This window comes from Cydia splendana, chromosome 7 (genome assembly GCF_910591565.1).
Source record: "Cydia splendana chromosome 7, ilCydSple1.2, whole genome shotgun sequence".
NCBI lineage: Eukaryota > Metazoa > Arthropoda > Insecta > Lepidoptera > Tortricidae > Cydia > Cydia splendana.
The window spans coordinates 23,116,702-23,134,690 of NC_085966.1; the positions used below are offsets into that span (position 1 = coordinate 23,116,702).

The 17,989-nt window shown below is 38.7% G+C and overlaps 1 protein-coding gene and 1 long non-coding RNA gene across 3 annotated transcripts in view; one reads left to right on the forward strand and one right to left on the reverse strand.

The window, feature by feature from the left end:
• LOC134792430 (uncharacterized) overlaps nt 1-17,989 on the forward strand; it is a 371,120-nt gene that overhangs the window by 85,910 nt on the left and 267,221 nt on the right. The gene's annotated exons all lie outside the window — the stretch shown is intronic.
• The window catches only part of LOC134792382 (EGFR adapter protein-like), a 117,774-nt gene that overhangs the window by 3,245 nt on the left and 96,540 nt on the right, over nt 1-17,989 (reverse strand). For both annotated transcript variants that reach the window (XM_063763669.1, XM_063763668.1), the window contains exons 5-7: nt 16,782-16,862; nt 1,356-1,441; nt 393-599 (exon numbers count right to left, since the gene is read on the reverse strand). In XM_063763669.1, the coding sequence (XP_063619739.1) occupies nt 393-599; nt 1,356-1,441; nt 16,782-16,862 (374 nt within the window). The remainder of the gene's footprint in view (nt 1-392; nt 600-1,355; nt 1,442-16,781; nt 16,863-17,989) is intronic.

Here is a 17,989-nt window from a genome sequence, read left to right on the forward strand (position 1 = left end):
AAATAATGGTGACTTTGCGCAGAAATATCCCTGCAAGGTGACCAATATTAGTTGCTTTTGTAATTTGGAAAACTTGCCAAATACCTATTACAACTTATAATCTTTATACTGCAGACCGAAAAGGAGATGGCGCGACGACTTGGACGCATTTTATCCGATTAGCGGGAAAGTACAAACGACAGAGTTGAGTGGAGGAAAGGAGGGGAGGCTTTTGCCCAGCAGTTGGACACTAAACTAGGCTAACTAAAGAAAAAATACTCTTTATATTTATGTTCCCGTTCCATCTACTTACATACAACTTTCAAAATTTTCCTGATATAAGTACAATCGTTTCTCAAATGAAACATGTTACACCTTGCTCTCGAAACCAAAGACTGATTGCAGCAACTTACGTGGTTGGAGTGTCAGCAACTAGCGGAGTGGAGTCATCATCCGACGGCTGCAGCAGCGCTCCGCTTAGCCCCATGAGTCTCTTCATGAGCGGCGCGCGCTCCCCCAGGCGGCGGTAGCAGTTGATCTCCGTGGGGGAGTTGGACTCCTCCGAGCTGGTGGGGCTGGCCTCGTGCTGCATGCCCATTATGTCGCATTTCGATGGCGATCTGGAAATGATAATTAGAAATTTTAGTAATGTTTTGTAATTTCACTAATAAGAAACATTTTGATGATGACGTTGATTATCATCGTTTACCTTTCATAATCAATGTTTTGGTTTTGTTTATTTAACGATTCATTATCTATTTTAAGCCCTTCAAATATTATTACATACCTATTTACAACTTCGCCAAAAGGCTTACATTTACTTAACTATATTCATTTTGATTTGTAATTTGTTGCTATCGCATAGCAATACAAGTTGCTCAAACAAATTTCATGGCTTTCAAATATAAAATCGTCTCATCAAACTATAAGGAGCTATAATATATACATAGATACCGACGTATGAAACTATTTTGACTAAAGTATTTTCTACAACTACACCAAGAGATTAGTGTGATGTTTATGGCATGAAGATAACTAGACACTTATGGTAAAGATTAGATTAGAACTTATTCATAATGATTTAGGTAAGGGGCGGTTAACCAGGAATATTAGGGAATGTGGAAGAAATTAGCTCCACTCATCAAAAGGACACGGAATGAAAAAGGTTTGCGAATTCTTAGGTCCTTCCCTGACTAGCCGACGCGGAATCAGGAATGCAGTATATCTTCTGATTGGCGCAGATGAATAGGCGCTAATCAGGTATAGTAATGATTCCTTACCGCCAAGACATAAAAGGACTTTGTTCGGTTATAAAGTGTTCCATTCCTGGGCAAAGGTTTAGCGAGAAGGCTTTGTTATTATGTATAGGTTCGGACCTGTCTCTGGAGCGCGGGTAGTGGTGTGTGAGGCCGGGCAGCGAGTCGGGTGCGCGCACGCACTCGCCGCCGCTCAGCTCCGCGCTCTGGAGACAAAAACATAGCCAGTTATTATTTTGAACTTATTTTAGATCGTCTGATAAAAGAGGATACTGAATATTCTGAGAAGAGGAGGAGGAGTCGCAAATTGGACTCAGAGGTCAGAAGCAGAGGCTAAGGATTTAAACGGAGTAGACACTAAGATAAGAAAGGGAGACTTTTTTTTAAATCTATTGTCTATGGATATCGGTTTTTGTATAGGTACCGGAGAAAGCGTTAAAAACAGAAAGAATTGTTAGAATCATTTGGTTTATTTTATATTTATATATTTGAAACCTACTCGCACCAACAATAATTCATTTTTATAACTTTTCCTACTCTAAATTGTATGCCTAGCCCAAACAGCTAACACCGGAATACTACTCAAAATGAGCATCACGTACATCTGTTTCCGCCGCGAGACGAGAAACATGCCACTTCCGGTCCTCACACTAAAATTAAACGAAACAATAAAATTACATCGTTCCAACATTCCCGGAGGAAATAGAATGTTAAACTCGATTTTATTGTCCCGTCAACATTCTTGTTGTGACAGATCGCCCATTGAGGTTAGAAATAGGTTAATATATTGTGTTTAGGAGCATTCATGCTAACAGTGGATTCTTTCGGTCCACTTTGTCTTTGTTCCAATTATATTCTATACCACAAATTAATTTCTTAGAAAACAAACGAAACATGCGTCTGATGGCATGCGGACACTGTAGCCTGTTTTCATCCTGTACTGTATAAATTAGAAGAGGCAATTTTCTATTGATTATTTCGATGACTTGATGTTTCCTGAGTATGGGTGGTATTCTACTTGTCCAATTTATTTGTCCAATGTGCATTGCGTCTCACTTTCTCTGTATATTTGCGTGTCATTAAGCAAAATGTGAGACGCAAATACAAATTGGACCAAGATATTGAACAGATGGAATACCAACTTAAGGCATAATAATAATGGAAAGGGAAAAACGTGGCGTATAGATCTAATCTGGCGACATTATTTAGTTCGTACTGTTTTTGTCATATTAAAAACATCCGACGAATTGACAACCTCCTCCATTTGTAAGTTGGTTTAAACATATAATAATTGGAAGGTGGGACCTGTTTCCAGTTCGTAAATGTAGTCTTTTTAAACTTCTCTCATTAGAAAGAGGCTTCTAGCTGCTTCTTTTTCAAATTACAAACTTTCATGATACAGGCCTTTGGTTTTATTATTTCTAACGTGCAACCAAGGTCCCGACAAGCCAGAAAGCTACCGTTTCCCGGCGCTCATTTTATGACCCAGCTTATTAATGTCCATCTAAATCACAATAACAGCTTTTACAGGCTCGTTAAATGGAGGAATAATTACGCTCAGTTATTGCCTTTGTTTACTTCTGTACGCCGTTTAATAAGTTTACCTTTTGATATCTAATATTAATTTAATTTCAGGCCGTATATGACCTTGCGTCGTTTATGGTATTGTTATGGTATGGTGGTAGAGAAATTCGAAGTTTCCAAGTGAGTTTTAAATTAAGCACACCTCTCATACAAGTTATAATGATTTAATAAGGAAACTGATACGGTATGGAATGAGCTGCTGTAAGCTTACTTATTTCTCTATGTCTGTATTAATTTCTTTATATTCAAAACTCAACTGTAAATGGCTAGGCGTATTGGCCATATTCTATGGAGAAGAGTCATGCATGGTTGCACAGACCATAATTAATCCATATCTATATATATACATACTTGGTATAGACAGAAATAAAACAAATCACAATATATTTGATAAGTAGGGTTTAGGACATGCGCTTAAAAAAGATGCAAGTTGAACAATGAGCGATGATGTGAGCAAATGTTATTGTCCATTACATCTCACGGCATTAAGAAAGTGCACTTTGGACCTTCACATAATAAAATATTGTATTATGAATATAATTTAAGTGATTTCGAAATAAAGCAACAAAGGTCTGCAGTATTACTTTCCATTAAATTAGTTCAAGAGGCAAATTTCTTTCGCGAACCGAAAAGGAAACGTAACACTAAAATAAAGGAGTTTAAACGTTTTCTAATTTCCCCTGGCACCGCCGCCGTGACAATGTTGAAAATGCACAGAAGACGAGATAATTTCTCTGCGCCGCCGGGAACTCCCTTAGCTCATAGTTTGTCGCTATAACACCTGTCGCTGTGTCGTTGTTGCACAGTGTTACAATATTGTCTCGCACAATAATGGTATCGTTTAGATTGAGACTGCACCAGCATTACCGCAGCAGTATCGCAGCGTGAAATTACTGCCGACTGCATTGCTGCCGCAAATGTCAATAATTCGGGCAGCAATAATGCAGTCGACCGAACCCGATTTTAAGCTTCAGCTAAAACCGTTTAATAATTTCTGCGCTTCGGATATTTATATTATACAAAAAAGAAAATTAAAAGCACTCTGGGCAAATATAAAAACGTCCCTTAATTATATTTTTGGGTTGGATAAGTTATTACTTTTTTTAGAAAAACGCATTAATCATGCCTCACTTCACTAAATGAGTTTTTTTTGCTTGATCATGATTGCTTGCAGTTTATTTTTTCTGGTCACGATTCCTTGCAGTTTTAAACACAGAAGTGCTCGTGCTGTTATTGCTAAGTGTTAAGTAAATTCGTTGACACAATGGACCACTCGCAGATCTTACTGGAACGAGATAAGATAAGTAAACAGTTTAGTGTTTTGAGTAGGTATCATGCTTGGGCCGATCTTTATTTTGTTGTCGAATTTTTATTTTCGTTAGACGACGATAAAATTTCGCTGGTCCGAAGAGCTTCTCATTCTGGGTGGGATAAATATACGAACTTGTCCAGGTAAATATTTGGGTACCTACTCGTACTCAACAAAAAATTACGTAGGTAGTCATTTTTTGTTGAGTTACTAACATCCCATACAGGACTAGCCCACCCCCTATCACGCAAAATAGGCGCAGGACGTCGAGTTGCGGAAAATCGTCCGTACTACAGTACGTTTTTCTAATTCAAAGGAAGTTTTTAGGAAATACGGTGAGTAGGGAAAAAAATCGACCCGCTTGCTGAAAAGGATTCGAATGTTTATTTTGCGCAGTTTTAATTAATATTAAAATCATCACAGGATATTAAACGTTCGTTCAAATATTCAATATTTCTGGTCTGGTCAAATGTTACGGTACTATAATATAATGCTCCTATTACAAGTACCTAAAATATTGCTGCGTCTAGACCTTAAAAGGTGTCTGAACTGTCTTCATAGTTCAATGTTAAAGAAGAATTACGACTAACACAGACTAAGAAATATTTCACAGTCGATGTCTTAAAATAAGCAGTATATAGCGAAAAACTCTAGCCTAGAAAACAATGGCAGTCGCGTGCGGCGCGGCAGTAACGGCGGGCGCGTCACGCCAGATCCGTATCTGTTATTTATATCATCTACACTTAGATCGAGTTTCTAATATTTTTGAGGCAACCTTAGAATGGGTTTTCTGAACTTTGTACTTACGTATGCCGATTTGAAATCAATATAAATGTGTACATACAAGTTTCACTCAAAACCTGAAGTTTTAATAACAAAGTGGAAATGTACTTATAAGATTTGTTGATTCAATCAAAGTTTTGAAATAACAAAAAAATGTATTCGCGTAATATCAGAGCTGCCGAGTTTTGCTAAATAATTTTAGGCAATCGCCTGATTTTTAAACTTAGAGCTTTTAATTTTTTTTTTATTTACCATACGTAAACAGTTTTTCTTGAGCCCAAAACAATATACAATATATTCTACTTGCCTAAGGCGAGGCCGTCTCTTCAGTCGGTAAATATTTCCAAGAGTTTCAATCGAGCAATCTCCATTACGCTAGGCTACTATGACCCGATAGGCCCCGATGGGCCCCAATCGGCCCCGAGGGCCCGACGCAATCTGCACGTTTTCTATCAGACTGTGATTCTATTTTGCTGGAGGGTGCGCGAAATTTGGGGTGTGGGGCGATTTAACGCTTGGAGCGATTGAATATAAAAATAATATAGAATCGAACCAAGCTACCTGGCCCCTATTTCACAAAACATCACTGTTACTGACGTCACAGGCATCTTGACAGGTAATTTTTGACAAGAAATGAGTTCTGTGTCGGAATTTCGTGACAATTGTCGTGTTTCTTGTGACAATTGTCATTAGCTTCGCAAAATAGGTACTTATTTATTGGCGATATAATGGAGCTTTCTTTAAATAAAATGTTGGTGGCAAAGAAACACACCGCCCGTCCTATGTTAAGCAGTTACCGTAGCCTATGGAGGCCTGTGAAGTCAGTAACAGTGATGTCGACAATTGTCGCACCTGTCACCGTGGTGAAATAGGGGCCTGCATGATGGAATTTGCATTGACAAAGTTTAACAATGTCATTATTATTGTCAATTTTCTATGAAAATAATATATGATGTTTATAATGACACTTTCCGTAGGTAATCTGTTCAATTCGGTGCAAAATTCCGATATTGCTGCCGCAAATGTCAAAATCAATGTTGCTGCCCGGATTGTTGTCCCTAATGTCGCTCTGCGATACTACAGCAGTATAATGCTGGTGCATTTAGAATCCGAACAATAGGTATCTTCGCTCTTCGCTATTCCCTCAGGCCACAGGCCGCCAAAACGCCGTTTATCGTCGGCGTCGAACTTCCACCTAAGTGCCGCTTCACACGCGGCGCTGCGACCTTCAGGCTTATTGTCCACGTGTGTATGTAGAGGCTTTAAGCCTCTTTTTTCAGTTAGTAAGGTCAAAGTTAAACTACAGTTCATATAAATGCACATAATACCAATTTTTATTAACGGGAATTAAAGACCTATGAACAAGCTTAAAAATGACTCGTTCTTTCAAAGCTTACAGGTCAATTTGAACGTACTCATTGACATCAGAATGATATTTGAATCATTTTAGCTGAATGTAATTCTGATATCACCGTATGTTCAAATTGGCCTGTTGGTACCTACATGTTAGTACCAGGGGAATTAACATTTAAATCATACCTACCTGGGTATGATTTAACTGTTAATTCATCTGTAATAATTGTCAGTCTTGTCGTTTGTATAGTATGTTATCGAACAAGTGTCGTGTTATCTTCTCCAGTTAGGCACTAAAATCTGTGTTTTTAGGTATGTTTGACCAAGATGCCAATTAAAATAAATTGGAATAAACCTACAAGTCATTAGTAGGTATTAAACAAATGTTTAACCTTTATATCGCTTGTCCCAATTGTACCTACATAAGTGCGATAAAGTTGTTGTATGCAATTATTTTTAACTTCATTCACTGCTTTTTGCCTCTATTGCAGACGATTTATGGTGTAAGCATTTAATTGCACCGCCTGGGACGGAATTAAGGAAATGCAGGGATGCCCAGCACCTCACACAGCACCATTTTTAATTTAAGCACGTAGATACTCCTCATTGTTAGTAAAAGAATTATGCAACACTCGTATCTTGTCACAGTGACAATAGTATGGGGTCCCTATAGCGATTTTCATATTGATTGTCACTGTGACAAGGTAGTAAATGGTACTGAGATTAAATTATTTGACTGTACCTACACAAAGTTCCCTAACTAAAATTCGGGCGTAAACCTAGAATGTATTAGGTACAGGAATTGAATTTTTGACCCATTTTGTACCTTGTCACAGTAATAATAGTATGATTTTTGTAGCGACTTCCGTATTGTTTGTCACTGTGACAAGGTACGAAATGGGTCGGACATTAAATTCTTTGACTGTACCCCTACGCATGTATGTTAATGGAGAATTAGAACAAATGCTCGGTTTTTGGCGGTTTTATATACGCATTCCACACGAAACGTCCTTCCGCCTCGCTCGTAAATAATACCAGTTTACAACTTAAACACAACTTTACGGCTTTAACACACTTTTATTTTATAATGTCGCATTTCAGTAAGTTGAGTCAGGTCACGCACGCCAGGAACAATCGAGTTTCAAGTCAACTAATGTTGGAGGGTAGATTGAATATCCCATATTTTCAGGTAAAGGCTATAAGTTATATTTGATTTAATGCATTCGTCTAACTTGAATCCTTTTATATTTTATTTTAGGTATCTTCTTTGGTATACTTAATCCCTCCAAAATCTCGGAACAAATTAACTTAGTAGTAGCGACTTAATAGTAAATAAATTAATTACGGTAAATTTTCTTTATATTCTAAAAATATGTATCTTAGTTGCCACATCCTCTTATTACGGACAAGCCATTATTAACTATATAACAAGCTATCAAATTTAATAAACTAACAGGTACCTATTACCATAAATTAATGACGATCCATCGACAACGATATATTAACCCGTAGCCCTTAAGTATCACGCCTGTAACATGTCACCTCACCTCACCCAACCCATAACCAGCGTGTCACCCTTGTTCCTCCATTACCCAGGTCCGACCTCACTTACGTATACGGTACCATTATTTATGATTTACACTGACATTACCCACGTGAGACGGTTACGAGCGAGTATGTGAACGTTTTCCTAATGAAGGTGAACTTTCACATTAACATTACGTATAATAAACAAAACTTTAGAACCTTTATAACGTATTTTGCTGGTTTAATCATGTTTATTAATTTTATTATATTGGAGCTAGGCATTAATTTAATATTGCACGTTATTGCGTATTTAATTAAGCGTTATGATCGTTGAGGCACCGTAGTAGCTTTAATATTGGTTCTACACAAAATGGAACAGCGAAGAGTTTATTATCTATATCTATAAATTATAATTCAGTAATACATATATCTGACATACTTCAAAGTCAAATCAAAAGTAAATAATTGACAAACATACAGTCAATTACTTAAATTGTCTGTTCAGATTTTGTAGTGTTTACTTTTCACTGAGCATACTTAGATAATTACATTATTGTAAGTATTGACCAAACAAATTCGTTTGAACTTTAAATGGAACAATACAAATCTGAGTTCCACGCATGTATGTATATACAAGTAAGGGTGAAAGACATATTTTGTGCTAAAAGATATTATGAAATAGCGGGCAGGGCGAAGTGGAGGAGAAAAATAATCTGAAGGCTGACCCCTCCACCCTCCACCATCTGACATACATAGCTTGAAAGAGAGATTGTAGAGATTTAATTTCTGGTCCATCTCAGTTGCAATAAATGTCTATGTCAATACAAAGTGCTCCACATTCGCTTACCTCCCGCGTCCATGGAACCCGACACTTTCAACCTTCAGACGTAATTAAATCCGGACCCTAAGTTATGCGTTATTGCCTCTTCGCACGACAGTCCCCGGCAACTGTCTCTGTCGCACTCACAGGTTTGGATATACGTGTCCCGTTTTAAGCGAAAGTGAGGTGGAATTCCTATTACAACTGGTATACTAAGCAACTCTTAACTGATCACCGTTGGACTTTGTTAGTTTGTATTAAGGTTTATAAATAGTCATAGAGTGTGGACGTTGGTACTTATGTTACAGCGCAGTGTTTTTCGAGCTTTTGGCTCACTGTGGGTGCGTGTATTGGCAGGAATGCGTTCCTTATTAAAAGTTAAATATGTTTCTTCGGAAACTCCCTCCGCGCAGCTAAACTATGGAACGAACTGTTGCCCAGGGTATTTTCAGATCGATTCGATGTTTTAACCTTCAAGAAAAGAATGTTCTATCATAAAGACAGGGAACGCTCTTGCAAGTCTTGCAACCCCTCTTGAGTTGCAGGTGTCCATGGGTGACAGTAGTTGCTTACCAACAGGCGATTCGGCTGCTCGTTTGCCTTTTTTATCATAAAAAAGTGACGTAGCCTGACTATGCTAGTATGATTTATAAATGTCACCTCCACGTTTTGGACAAGAAAATATATTTTTATATTATTTTTACCAAGATATTTACGGATAAATCTTATTAGTTTACAAACAAATAAAAAATACTCATTTTTAACTTACATGATGTCCGCCTCTCGTAACTCCCATTCAAGTAACATCGGCGCTTAACACAAAAGATAAAAGCTCATTTTCAAACAATAAGTCTTGTAAGTCCCGTAACCGTTTACCCGATTTTAAAAACTGTTGAACTAAGTAATTAGGGCGGGGTCCCATTGCTCACGATAACGAACCGAATTTACGTCCCTTTGTCAGCGATAAGGAAAACTGTTTCTAACTCCAATAAAACTTTATAACCATTTTGTTTTGAGCGTTCTACAACCGACCCTTGCGTTTGTGAGTAAATCTAACGTAGATTGTTGGGTGTTTTTTAGGACTTTGACCTTCGCAGATTGAATTTATGAATGAGTTTGAAAGAGATTTAAGTAGTTTTTTTTTTACCCAACCTTCAAAATGTGTAATTATACAACAATGTAGTTTGACCAGATTGGGCCGTTCTGTTAATATGCTTAGAGTAGGCGGTGTTAGAAATGACTCCATTACTTATTGTAGATCACATGCTGTTAAATCTGTGTTTCTAACAAATTATGATACATTATGAGTAACGCAGAATTAATAAATATGTTACTCGTAATGGGCTATACATTTGTAATAATAATATATTCTCTATAGTGTCTGATAGTTTCACTCTAAGAAATAAAGCTCGGACAAGTCGTTTTACAAGTAGGAAAATTATTGACCAAGATGAAAGAATATATCTTTTATTCAAAAAACAAGTTAAACATAATAGTTACTTGTAAGTATTTGGAGTTGTTTTATGAATTCAAAAGTAATATCTACTTTACTATTATGTTTAACTTGTTTTTTGAATAAAAGATATATTCTTATATTACTGCAATCAAAAAGTGCACGGACGTTGAGCGTTTTGATTTGCATAAAGTGCACCAAAGAACTTTATCTTTAGAGTTATCACTTAGGAATTCAAATGTTCAAACTACCACCTTTTACAGTTGATTCGAACCATTTTTTGTCAATAAGACGAGTAATAAGTTAATGGTGGCGCTAGGGCATTAATAACACCGTAAGTGATTTAGATCATTGGCTGCCGATGCGTGCGGCCGTAAATCAAAGTAAGACGAGTTATTGTTGGCGTGGGTTGGTTATTGTTTAGATAATAGCTTAGTTTGAGACCGTTCGTCGTCGGCATTATTAACTAATCATTCTTAAGCCTTATTGTAAACACAAGTAAAACCACCTAACTATCCAAAAGCTACCAAGGTCCTAAATTAACTCGAATTAATCCGTTCAAGTGAATATGTCGCAGTTCAAAGGCAAAATATTTTAAACGCCCGAAGAATAAAACTTCGTATGTAACACCAAAAATCATATCAATGCGCGGGTAAACCAAATTTTTTTTTGATGTGATAACGTCTTATAAATCGATGAACACCGCTAGCATACACGAAAAAGTGTCACGTTGTGGACAAATCTCCATGGTAACGTTGTGGACAGATCTCCATGGTAACGTTACGTAATGTAATGGTAATGTTTTCTTATGACGTTATCACGCAAAATTATCGTCCGTAAACCGACTTTACAGACAACCATTTTTTTAAAACCTTAACTTTTGGCAGTTTCTTTTACTACGATATTAAATGCTCTACATTTGTTAACCATATAAATCTCGCCCGCACCAAAATTATCCCTCAGTAAATTACCTAAACCTCACACTTCCCAACATACCATTACCCAATCGTGACTTAATAGTGGAGCAACAACGTGTCATTACGATACAGGAGCCAATAAAGGTATCGTCCGGATCCAGACTGCACCACTGCACCAGCACTTACTGCAGCGCGTCATTTTGGCATCGTCGGCAGGATCAAACATTGAGGCAGCAACATCTATTTTGATATTTGCTGCTGTAATGCAGTCGGCAGTAGTAACTATTGCCCTGCAATACTGCTGAAGTAAAGCAACCGACTGCATTACTTACTGCAGGAAACGCCAATAATTTCATATAATAGTAATTAATAAATTAGCTCGATAAATGTACCTTTTAGCAATGCTGCAATGCTGCCACAAATGTCAAAGATCATTCATACATTTGCGACAGCAGTACAGGCGTCAGTAAATGTCATAGCACAATACTGCAGCAAAAATGAAAAAGAATGAGAATATAATTACAGGCAACTAGTGTAGTATCCTAAAGCTAACATAGGTAAGTACCTACATTATAAAAAAGTTTCCAATTTCGCGACCCTCAGGACTAATCCTAGTATTGTTGGTGTAGTGTTAATCCGAACGATACTGTTGGTAGGTTGCTATGAAACCGTTGTTGTTGTAATGTCTGTACAATCAACCGTCAGTCATCTGATTTTATGTATCAAATATATTCCTCGATATTCCACTGCGACTTATTATTCTTCAGGTCATGTCCCAGTTTACAAAATTTTCTGTTACCAAATTAAACGGATTAGAAGATTATACGTCATGGAAGTTCGCAATTAAAATGCTACTCGTTCGCGAAAAATGTTTCAAGTACACGTCAACGCTACCGAAGCAACTAGATACTGCAGAAATAGAAAAGGATCAGGAGGCTTTCACGTTAATATGTCTACACCTGGAGCCGCATCTGTACCCGTATGTGCAAAATTTATCTTACGCTAAGGAGGTGTGGGACGCGTTGGCAGCTATATTCGAAGATAAAGGTATTAACCGGCGGATATCTTTGATGAATAATCTCTTGGATGAAAAGCTAGAAAATCACAAGTCTATGCATGAATATGTTGCATCCGTGATGAGCCACGCTCAAAAGCTGAAAGAGATTAATCAGAGCTTTGATGACGATCTGATAGCCGTAGTGTTATTGAGAGGTCTACCTGATGAGTATAGACCATTGCGAATGGCATTAGAACACTCAGGTATGAAGCTTACCTCTGAAAATGTCCGTCAGAAGCTGTTACAAGAGGATTCCGGCCAGAGTTCTTCGAATGATTCCTCAGTTGCGAATTCGGCGTTAGTAGCAAAGAAACAAGGTCAACATTCAGTATTAAAGCTCAAATGCTTCAGATGTGGCAAGAAAGGTCATAAGAAGTCAGATTGCCCGAAGCTGGTAAAGGAAATGGATGGTGAAGGCGTATCAACGGTTTCTTCAAAGTCGAAGAAAGTTGCTTTACACTGTTCACTGTCGGTACACGATTCCTTCAGCCCCTCGGCATTTTATCTGGACAGCGGTGCGTCGAACCACATGAGTTTTAAGAAGCACTGGTTTAGAGACTTTATGATAACTGATAAGAATGTTGTGACATGTGCGAATGATGACAAAATGTCAAGTGAGGGTAAGGGTGACATTATGGTAAGTCTAAAAGGAGTATTGTTTCCCGTAAAAGATTGTTACTATGTACCCGACTTGAAAGTTAATCTTTTATCGATATCGAAGTTGGTAGAGAATGGGTGGAAGGTTATATTTGATTATAATGGTTGTAGGATGATTCACCAGTCGATAGGCCAAATTACGAGTAAACTTGTGGTGACTGCTAGTGAAGTCTCAGGTATCTATAAGTTGGATGACTGTTTTCCTGTTGTAGAAGGGGCTTTGGCTACAGTTCAAGTTGAGGACTCGTTGGCGCTTTGGCATCGGAGGCTTGGGCACGTGAATCTGAGCGATTTACGGAAGCTTCCACAGATCGAGCTTGGAGGTAAAAGCGTAATGGAACCTTGTGTCGCTTGTATAAGAGGTAAGGCACATAGATTACCTTTTCCAAAGGGTGAAGCAGGACGAGCTGATGACAAACTCGGCTTATTACACGCCGATTTGTGTGGACCAATGTCGGAACGTTCTTACGGGGGTGCTCATTACATGTTTGTCATTGTGGATGATTTCACTAGGAAAATGTTTGCTTATTTTCTTAAGGAAAAGTCGCAAACTTTAAGCTTCTTTAAGGATTTTGTGACGCATGTGGAGAATGAGACAGGTTTGACAGTTAAACAACTGAGAACGGACAATGGTACCGAATTCGTTAATAATGATTTTAATGCATTTCTTTCCAGCAAGGGAATAAGGCACCAGTTGACAGTTCCCTATACGGCAGAACAGAACGGAGTCGCGGAAAGGTCCCTGCGTTCGATTACGGAAATGGCACGGACCATGCTTATGGACAAAGGCTTAAATAAGAAGTTTTGGGCGGAAGCTTGTAACACAGCGGTATACGTCAAAAATAGACTGCCTCATAGCGCTAACAATGGGAAGATTCCGGAAGAACTGTGGACAGGGAAAGTGCAGAAGTTGGATCATTTGAGAGTATTTGGTTCAACGGCCTATGTGCATATTCCGAAGGAGAAGAGAAAGAAATGGGACGCTAAGGCAAAGCAATATATTTTCGTCGGCTATTGCGAAGATACTAAAGGTTATCGCTTTGCGGATCTTAGCAATCCTAGACAGATTATAACAGGTCGAGATGTTACATTTATTGAAGGTTCTGATTTAAAGGCGTCAGAAACTGGTTCAAATGTAGAGTTGTTATCGTCTCAGACGACTGTTCAAGATGAAGACAATGCTGTTGTATGGGAAATCGGTCATTCCTCAAAGGCGGTTCCGAATATGTCAATGGCAGAAGAGTTCTATGAAGATGCGGTAGAGAGCTCGGACACAGTCGATGTACCCGTAGAAGCTTGCGCGGACACTACTCGTACAGCTGAGCCCGATGTACTCAATGAAGTTTCTAGACAAGAACCCACCATTGAAGATCGTAACGAAGAACCAAGAGCGGCTGATGTGCATAATGAGGCAGAACCTAGGTATCCTCTACGGAATAGGTTACGTAGTGCACATAGCGGTCTGTATTGCTATAATAGTACCTGCAATATAGAGGAAGAGCCCCGGTCATACAAGGAAGCATTACAGAGACCTGACAGTCATGAGTGGCAAGCAGCAATGGAACGTGAGTTGGAGTCCATGAAGGAGCACGACGTTTGGAAGGTTGTTGATAAACCGTCAGAAGCCAAAGTAGTGGGAAACAAGTGGGTCTACAAGTACAAGTATGACGCCGATGGAAACCTGACATACAAAGCCAGACTTGTCGCAAAAGGCTTCACGCAGTCATACGGTGTGGATTATTTTGAAACGTTTTCACCCGTCGTAAGAAGATCAACTCTAAGGTTATTGCTAGCGTTGGCTGCAGAAAAGAATTTACAGGTACATCATTTTGATGTAAATACCGCTTTTCTGAATGGGGATTTACAAGAAATAGTTTATATGCGACTACCGGAAGGATTTGACAGCGAAGGTCAGTATAAAAAGGTTTGTCTATTGAAAAAGGCAATATATGGCCTCAAACAAGCAAGTCGTTCGTGGTATGAAAAGTCAATGATGTTTTGCTGTCAACAATGTCATTTCAACGTTCTGAATATGATAATTGTCTATATTTCAAAGATGATATTTTCATATGCTTGTATGTAGATGATTTCATAATATTTTTCAAAAATATGAAAAGCAAAGTGGCATTGTTGAATGGGTTGCGAAAATTCTTCAAAGTTAAGGATTTGGAACAAGCGCGCCAATGTTTAGGCATGAATTTAGAACGAGGAAAAGAAGGTACGTTTTTCCTACATCAGAGGAAGTTTATTGAAACCGTTCTAAAGGATCATGGTATGGATCAATGCAAACCAGCGAAAACTCCGCTAGAACTGGATCTGCATAAGGTTTTGGCAGATGGGGGTGGTGAGGAGATGAATCGTCAAGAACAATTACGATACCAGTCTTTGGTTGGTGCATTGAATTACCTAGCATGCAACACGAGGCCCGATATCTCGGCGGCTGTGAGCTTTTTGGCTCAATATAATTCATGTTGCCGATCTGTACACATGAAGGCGGCTAAGCGTGTTCTACGTTACATAAAGGGAACGTGTGACTTAGGCCTTCTATTTCAGAAGTCAAAAGGTGAACGTAACGATCATTTAATTACAGGTTACGTTGATGCTGACTGGGGAGGCGACATTAGAGACAGAAAGTCTTATTCGGGGTACATGTTCAAAGTTGGACCGAATATGATATCCTGGGAGTGCAGAAAGCAGAGCTGCGTGTCACTTTCTTCAAGTGAATCAGAATTTGTCGCATTGTCTGAAGCATCCAAGGAAGCTGTATACCTCCAGAGGTTAGTGAGTCACGTATTCAAAAAGGGGAACTCTAAGGACGTCAAGTTGTTTGTAGACAACCAGAGCGCCATGGCGTTGGCGAACAATCCTGTTTCTCACCGGCGGACGAAGCATATCGACATTAGGTACAATTTCGTTCGTCATTGCGTCAATGAGAAGTTGATTCAGTTGGAGTACATCCCGACTGAAGATAACTTGGCCGATGTCTTAACTAAGCCATTGCCCCGCGTTAAGTTTGAAAGGTGTGTGACTGGTTTAGGTTTAGACTTGAGTGCTTGATGATGCTGTGAGTGTTCACATGATGATGGATGGTTGCTTGAGAGGAAGTGTTGGTAGGTTGCTATGAAACCGTTGTTGTTGTAATGTCTGTACAATCAACCGTCAGTCATCTGATTTTATGTATCAAATATATTCCTCGATATTCCACTGCGACTTATTATTCTTCAGATACCTTAACTGTTCGACTCGCCTACTCCAAGAAGGCGATTTGAATAACATTCTTGAACCGATTAAAATAATAACGGCTATGGGTGTTTGTTTTGTGGAACATTGAATTATAGTTCACACAGTTTGAAGCACCGACCAAACCCAAAAGTAATTGTGGTTGGATTAACGACCTTTTGCTTTAGGTAAAAAGGTTCTTATCTCAAAAATTATGTTGTGTCGTTTAGGCCGCTTTTACTAAAAATGCCCTGAACCTTTGTAAAAGTTGTCATTGTTTAAATAGTAACGTCTAGTGCCTTCTTCTACAAAGATAAGTCGTCTGAGTATTTAGGTAAAAACAAATAAAACGGTATATATTTAACGGCCTCCTAGCCTATTTCTTAGTGGATCGTGACCCAAAGCAGGAGTCCCGGGTTCGAATCTATGGTTAGGGGGCGATTGCACATAAGATCCCGATGGGTCGAAGTGTATCCAAGGGCCCCCGAAATAATAAGATAAGATAAGATATGTCGGCGCGGAGGGCTGGAGCTGCGACACGGATGCCATTCGGAACGCATCTCCCACCAGCAAAGTTCAGTCCTTCTGTTTATTATCTTATGTTATAAAAAAAAAACTTACCCAAAGCGGCGGGGAAGGCTGCAGCGGCGACGCGAACGCCATTCGGAACGCATCTCCCACCAGCGAGTTCAGTTCTTCTGTTTATTATCTTATGATATCTTATATTATCTTATGTTATCTTACCCAAAGCGGCGCGGAGGGCTGCAGCGGCGACGCGAACGCCATTCGGAACGCATGTCCCACCAGCGAGTTCAGTTCTTCTGTTTATTATCTTATGATATCTTATATTATCTTATGTTATCTTACCCAAAGCGGCGCGGAGGGCTGAAGCTGCGACGCGAACGCCATTCGGAACGCATCTCCCACCAGCGAGTTCAGTTCTTCTGCCTGCAGACAAACAGACAAACATTCAATCATGATCAATGAGTGACGGCATGAACATTATAATCGCGCCAGTATTGCGACGGCAAATGTAACTTATATTATCAAGGAAATTAACGGAAACAGAGGCGGCAACAACGAAATCATAACAGTATTCCATTGCGGCTTGCGGCTGCAGTTGACATACAAGCGTTACCTTTAGAATTTAGATTCTTAACTTGTACACTTAGCCTATTATATATCAAACTTCAAACTTCAAAATTATTTATTTAAGTAGGTTTAAAAATAAGCACTTTTGACAAGTCATAAGTGTACAAATAAAATATAACAAACATTCATCGAATTTTAAACAAGAAGTAAATGAATACAATTGGTAACAATTAATAAATTATTAGAAAAACAATGTCAAAATTACATACAAACAAGAAATAAAATGTCAGCACGAGAAATAAAACAAACATAAATATCACGAAGTTAATTCAGTATCTTGCTGTGTTTAGCAGTGGGACGTAAATAAACGGATGATTAATGACTTTCATCACGTCATACATTTTATTTAGTTAAGTACTAAATTTTTCGCTGTTTACTCAAACTAACGACCGCTTTGCAGAACAATTACCAGTTGAGCATTAAAATGCTGCTAAATGGCAAACGCACTCAACGCAGCGATTCAAGTCGCATCGAGTAGTTTCGGAACAGCGTGTTTGAGTGCTGCCTTAATGCAATGCGATGGAGCCAAACCGACGGCGGTAAGACACAGGAAATTTTATACTTTAATGATTTTCAATAAAGATAAAGACAAAAAAGAAAGATAAAGATATTTTTAAGTAGGCAAATTGTAATGACGCTTATGAACGTCAAATAAACTTGCACCAGCTCTAACCCTACATCTCTGCACGAGAAGATTTAAATCCCTCCTAAATTTGAGGAGGGTATCCCAATATGGGGCCGGCGAAATACTCGGCGGGACACATCTTTTCAAAACATTACAACTTTACGCATTAAATTTAAAAATACAATATAAATTATTTACAACAGGGTTCATGTAACATACACCTCAGTGGAAAGGCAGCCCTAAATCGCTTTCGCCACCGCTTACCGCTCAGTCCCAAGCTACAGCCTGTTCAACGGAC